Genomic DNA, 5978 nt, shown 5'->3' on the forward strand with positions numbered 1-5978 from the left:
AATTGTTTTTTTAAATGAAGAAAAAAAAATATAACACCATTGTTAAAGGATGAATAACATTTCTCTTCCATATAATATAATAATATATACGCTTCCGAACTATACGGCTATAGCATCATATGTCTTTTTCCTTTTCCAAAATTTTTGTATCCCATACTCGTATCTATACTACTCTCAAGTACCTATGCAACACTGTTTATACTTTGACGTCTTTGACCTTCCTCTCCATTCCAGGGACATATTGCTGTACTGCTTTATGCATTTTTCTAATCTTTCATTTGCTTCAAACAACAATTGACAATATTTAGTTTTTCATTAAAAGCTTAGAAGTATGAAGGTTTAAGAAGTTACAACATGAGGAACATACACTATTCTGATGCTATAAACTATGAAGCTCACATTCTATAACCACTCTAACCTTTTAGGCTTGTAGAAAAAAAATATTACCACCATAAAAGGTTTCATTTATCACTAATGGAAGGAAACTCTTCTAGATTGAAGAGGTGATAAGGCAGGTGGTGAGCCTCCCTCACTGCTTTGAGAGTCTCCTCTCCATGCATCCTGTACCTGAGCTGCAAATTGCAAGTTCCACAACACATCTTCTATGGATGGCCTCTCTGCCGGTTCTTTAGCGAGGCACCGCACACATATTTCCATCATTGTCTTCAATGATTGATCCAGGCATTCCTTGCGAATTGCAGGATCGATGATGCTTCTTCGAGCTTCCTCGTCAGCCACTATGGTTGCTTGTAACTGCCGTATAAAAAAGATATAATTAACAGAAGCAGGTGCAAAAGGTTTACATTGAAATGCTATGGATAAAAAAATGAGGAGTGCTATGAGATTACATCTAATGGTACCGGATTACTCACTTTTCTTTTAATCTTTTAATGGTTAGAGTTTAAAAATTTAGGATTTAACGTTTTAGGATTTAGAGTTTAAAGAGTGCTGCATTTGAAACGCATTAGTATTCACTGTAAAACCAAGTCTATATAAAAGTCTTTTTCTATTGGATATAATAATAAGATCTTAAATATCTGCAAATTGGTACATTGAAAGAGAAATCAAAGACTGTGTACTGTTATTACCAGTTCCTTAAAAGCATCTGCATCCTTGCTTAATTTTATTGCCCTTCCAAGAATAAGTTCCAGTAGAATAACTCCAAGGTCATATATATCAGACTTATCTTCATAATTTACACTACAATACATCCAAAATCATTTAGGGTGAAAAAAAAAAGATAAAATAAAATTGCACAGATGTATTATGTTTTTCTATCACTCACCTTTTTTTCATGCTAGAATTTTTCGATCCGCTGGAAGAACTTCCATGCTGAATCTGTGAATAAGTACAAACCAAAATATTTGTTTTTAGAGGAAACTAAAAGAAAGCATGATTCATAATTATGTTCTTCTTACCTTTCCTATGTTAGATAACAAAGGCAGGTTATAACTGCAGATTTTCGCAACAAGATTCTGATCCAGTAGAACATCTTCGGCGTTGATATTGTTCGAATATACACCGGGGACAATCCCTGTATGCAAAAATTGAACTCCCTTTGCTATTCCGGTCACGGCTCCTAAGCGCTGGATCCAACTCATTGATTTCATTGTGTCACCATCTATGTAGAATATCAAGATTGTATTACTAATTGCATTGCTTCCTTAAGTTCAATTTAAGAACTTCATTAATTCATCTATGGAGATCCATTATTTATGTGAATTAATTACCAGATATCCAGCTCCTGAGTGTGCCATTCGGTATGTATTCAAAGACAAGAAATATTTTGCTGACACTTGAATCTTCTAGAGAACATTCAAAGCAGTGTCCAAGAGCACTGACTAGATGCCGGTGCCTAAGTTTCGATATCAACTCTATGTGGTGTGCGAAGTTCTGCGTGCTGTACCTCTTTTTCAGTTTTATGCATCTTATGGCGACGAGTGAATCGTTCTTCAGCTGACCTCTGTACATCTGAGACACAAAATAAGAACACATTATTTTAGAATGAAACAAACTACTTCATTCTCAATGGTGAGAAGTAGTTGAATCTTTCTGATCAAATAGTTTTCCTGATAAAGGCTGCATAGCATAACAACAAAAGATAACACACTAGAACTCCTTAGAGTATATGTCATGAAAAATTGATCTGTTGAGTTATTTGAAAGATACAACATATTCATTCATTCATTCATTCATTCTAGATAATGCTTCATTTGCTCTTTTGTGAAGAGATTCATCGCATAATCACTTTGTCATAACCGTACATTTTCATATAACAGCATTCAAAGTCAAAATATTTCATTGAAGTTAGCACTTGAAAGGAGCATACCTTGCCATAAGAATCTTCACTCATTAAAGAAGCCGTGTCGAAGTAGTTTGTAGCTGCCTCGATCTCTTCCAATGAAAAACTTCGATAACTTGGTAGGCCTACCGTGCCAAACTTCTTTGTTTGCGATATATATCCTTTAATCACAAGAGGAAAGAAAATGTTTGTCATCTATCTTTAATATGAAAAGAGAAAGAGAAATGCATTCATAGAGAGGGAGCTTTACTTGCTTCAGAGAGCAACTTAGAGGTGTATCCAGAAGCTGCATTTTCTGATATAAACCTTGTTGGAGGATTCTTCATTCTTCTTCTAGAATTTCCTCTTCTAACAAGAAAGAAAGTCAACAAAGCAAGTGCTACTCCTGCAAGAGTTCCACCTACTATGCCAAGGGAGATAACTACCTTAGAAACTTTTTCTTTGTGCTTCTTTTTTATGTCAGGTAATATCCCAACGGCTAAAGCTTCCGTGTGGCAAAACGGCGCCGGCTGCTGAATCTGATTCCTTGTTTCTAAACAATTTCTAGCATATAGTACAGTCCTATTACTGGAATTCGAGATCAAGCATTTCGGTACGCTACCTGTCAAAAGATTCGAAGATAAATCCACCACTTCAAGTTGAGTATTGCAAGACAGATTCTCAAAAAGCTTCCCTGTTAATCTGTTTCCAGAAATGTTCAGATAGGTAATGGAAGGAAGAGACAGCAATGATGGCTGGAATGGCCCCACGAATGTGTTTGATGAAATATCGAATTGTTCAAGCTGAAAATATGAGCTTAATCCAGCAGGGATTCCAGTCCTGAAACTATTGTTCCTTAGGACTAAAGTAACCAATTTGTTACCAAGCCGAGGAAACTGCGGTCCAAAAGCATTATCATCCAGTTCCAACACCTGAAGATTTGTCAATTGGCTCAAATCAGGTACTAGCCCGAAAAAGTGGTTATGTGAAAGTGAAAGAATCCTCAAATTCTCCAAGCTACCAAGAGAATTTGGAAGCGATCCATTGAATACATTGTTCTTCAAACTTAACACACTTAACGTTGAAAGTGAGTCAAGCCAATTTGGAAGCCGGCCGGAAAACAAATTATTATCAAGAATGAGTGTTTGGAGATTCGACAGCGATGAAACCTCTCGAGGCAGGGCACCATACAGAAAATTGGAACTAACATTAACGATTTCCAATGACTGCAGCCGCGCAATCTTGTCAGGCAAGGAACCCCACAAACCAAGAGAGGCCAGTGTGAGGACCTTCAAACTTGGAAGCCTTGTCAAGGTTTTGACAAAGGAATCCATTGAGAAATTCTTGGCAAGTGGTGAAGTTCTGTCACCAATTATGTGAAGCTGTGTTATGTTTCCTTCATAGCATACCACAGTGAGAGAAGAAGAATTTGAATCTCCCTTGCAAAAATCTAAGTGGTTATTGTTCCAATTGCTTGATTCAACAGGAAAGTTCAATATCTGTTGAATTCTTAAGAGGATCAGAGATTGCTGTGATTGCCGTTGCTCGGATTGATAGATGGAAAGTAAAATTGTAATCACAACCAGAAACACTGAAGGATGATGAGTTCTATTTGCCATTATACAATTATGCAGAACCAACTTCAATGTTCAGTGTTCTATTTTCAACAAGTTCTTTTGAGCAATATCTCAAACAGAATCCCTGCAATTAAATTTTCAAATTTGACATGAAAACGTTGGTAAGACTAAAGAGGATATTGAATTAAACTAACCATGCATGAGAATTCAGGGAATTATGTGAACTCAAAATTGGAGTAAATACATAGTCCTAATTCGTCAAGGTTGATGATGTCTTAGAAATTCATCATTCAAGTACAATCAATAAAAAAATTGAAGGAAAAGAAAAAACAAACAAACAAACAAACAAAGAATAAGGGCCAAACGCCTAAGGAAACTTAGCTGTTAACTCAATGTTGAATGAATAAACAAATGAATATTGTAAATTTTTATCATTGTCTCTTTTTTATGCTTCAAATAAAACCAAGCAAATCTGATTATTTAGTTTCAGATATATATCCATCACAAAACATCAAAAATCCATACCCAATTTTTTGTTCAAAGTTTACATTAAACCAGAAAAAAAAAACAGAGGGAAGAAAACAAAAAAACTTAATACCTTTATGAATTAGAGGCCACCAAATAGAGCAAAATCCAAAACTTTCTGAACCATACATTCAGTTTATCACTGAAGCAAATAAAACCACTGTTCCCAGGTGTCAGTTTTTCACTTTTTTTCTGTCCAGAGGTACAAGAAGAAGAAGAAGGAAAATGAAATAACCAAGAGTCAAAAGCTCATACACTGTTCTCTTTCACAAGTTGAAACTCCATCATTCCCACTCACACATGAACTGACACATATTTGATATTTCCTCCATTGTCTAACTTCTTTTCTTCTTTGAAAAATGCTTTTCCACCTTCTAATTCTATTCTTTTCTTCTTTTTTCTTTTTTTTAATTTTATTTTTGTGTACGAAAGAAATGGCTAAAGGGTGTAGCCATAGCTTAGCTTCAGAAGGAAAAGGGTAAAAGAAAGATTCTTGCAGGGTAGGGAACTCTTTATTCTTCTCTTCATCGTTGTTATATTAATTAATTATTAATAAATGACATCTTTTTACATCATCAACATGTGGTGTCCAACTTATTAGATTTAGTTGAGGGATCAAGTTTTAATTTGTACTTTTTACTCATAAATTTCAGTGGACATTTATGTCAAAGGTTTTATTAACGTAAGCTTTCACTTTCATGGGAATGTTATAACCTTGTAGGCATTTCCTTTCTCTCACTGCTCACTACAACTTTATGTATGGATAGCCATCATGCACATATTATTTGTTTATTGAGAAATCATTTAATATTCTTAGAACATCAAATGTATTATACTCATAATTATTTATGTGATATTTCATGACGCTTCAATTATTAAATAGAATATAAACTCCAACTTAAATAGAGTGTATGGTTTAACCAATCGTATATTAATATGCAGGATACATTAACCTAAAATGTTATTATAATCATATTCAGCAAACATTTCACTAAACAGAGGAAAAGATATTAAAATGGATTATTTGTAATGACTTTTATAATAATGAACAAAAATAATATGTCTAAACCAAAAATCAGATATTAAATTACTTATATATTATGTATAAATAAATAATTGTTTAATTTATTTTTATTATACATTTTATATATTAATATTTATTTTATATTAATAATTAATTTAATAGTTATTTTTTTTTGTATACATAACGTAATTGAATAATAAAAGTATAAAACATAAAACGAATCGCAAAATAAATCTAATTTGTTGTGTATGTTGGATATTACTTTTGGCGTCATTCTTTTTCTCTCTCGCCACCAAGAGGCAACTGTAGTATTTACTATTTAGTATTTTAATTGAACTTTCATTCATTGATTTCATGTGTGTAGAAACGGTTGAGGAAAAAACTCAAAAAGAGTTCTCCATTATTACTTATTTACTTGGTTTCTTCTCCTCAGCTCTCAGTCTGAAAAGTTGAGACATCCACATCAGAAAACAATGCTGCCTCTTAAAGGCAATTATCGAAACCGACACATAATGATTTTATGTTGAATTTTCTTACCATATGCTAGCTAAAATAATATGCCCTGGTTAAA

General features: G+C 33.7%; 1 protein-coding gene across 3 annotated transcripts; it reads right to left on the reverse strand.

Moving 5' to 3' along the window:
* Positions 1-294: 294 nt before the first annotated feature.
* Positions 295-4979, reverse strand: LOC107494344 (probable inactive leucine-rich repeat receptor-like protein kinase At3g03770). 3 transcript variants are annotated; one of them, XM_021124972.2, is made up of 9 exons: positions 4639-4979; positions 4457-4543; positions 2553-3982; positions 2330-2463; positions 1731-1971; positions 1419-1621; positions 1286-1338; positions 1089-1200; positions 295-753 (listed from the first exon to the last, which is right to left on the reverse strand). In XM_021124972.2, the coding sequence occupies exons 3-9, from the start codon at positions 3898-3900 to the stop codon at positions 472-474; spliced, it is 2373 nt and encodes a 790-aa protein (XP_020980631.1). In that variant the 5' UTR covers positions 3901-3982; positions 4457-4543; positions 4639-4979; the 3' UTR covers positions 295-471. The 3 variants fall into 3 exon arrangements, with proteins under 3 accessions (XP_020980631.1, XP_020980632.1, XP_015970884.1); XM_021124973.2 differs by lacking the exon at positions 4457-4543; XM_016115398.3 differs by having other exon boundaries at positions 4457-4979.
* Between the last annotated feature and the right edge of the window lie 999 nt (positions 4980-5978).

This window comes from Arachis duranensis, chromosome 6 (genome assembly GCF_000817695.3).
Source record: "Arachis duranensis cultivar V14167 chromosome 6, aradu.V14167.gnm2.J7QH, whole genome shotgun sequence".
Lineage (NCBI taxonomy): Eukaryota > Viridiplantae > Streptophyta > Magnoliopsida > Fabales > Fabaceae > Arachis > Arachis duranensis.

Excerpts from the sequence above, each read along its gene's own strand:
- LOC107494344 (XM_021124973.2), bottom strand. The coding sequence starts at position 3,900 with ATGGCAAATAGAACTCATCATCCTTCAGTGTTTCTGGTTGTGATTACA. Across the intron at positions 2,464-2,552 it reads TAAGTTGCTCTCTGAAGCAA|GATATATATCGCAAACAAAG; the intron begins GTAAAGCTCCCT and ends TTGTGATTAAAG. Across the intron at positions 754-1,088 it reads CAGATGCTTTTAAGGAACTG|TTACAAGCAACCATAGTGGC; the intron begins GTAATAACAGTA and ends TTTATACGGCAG.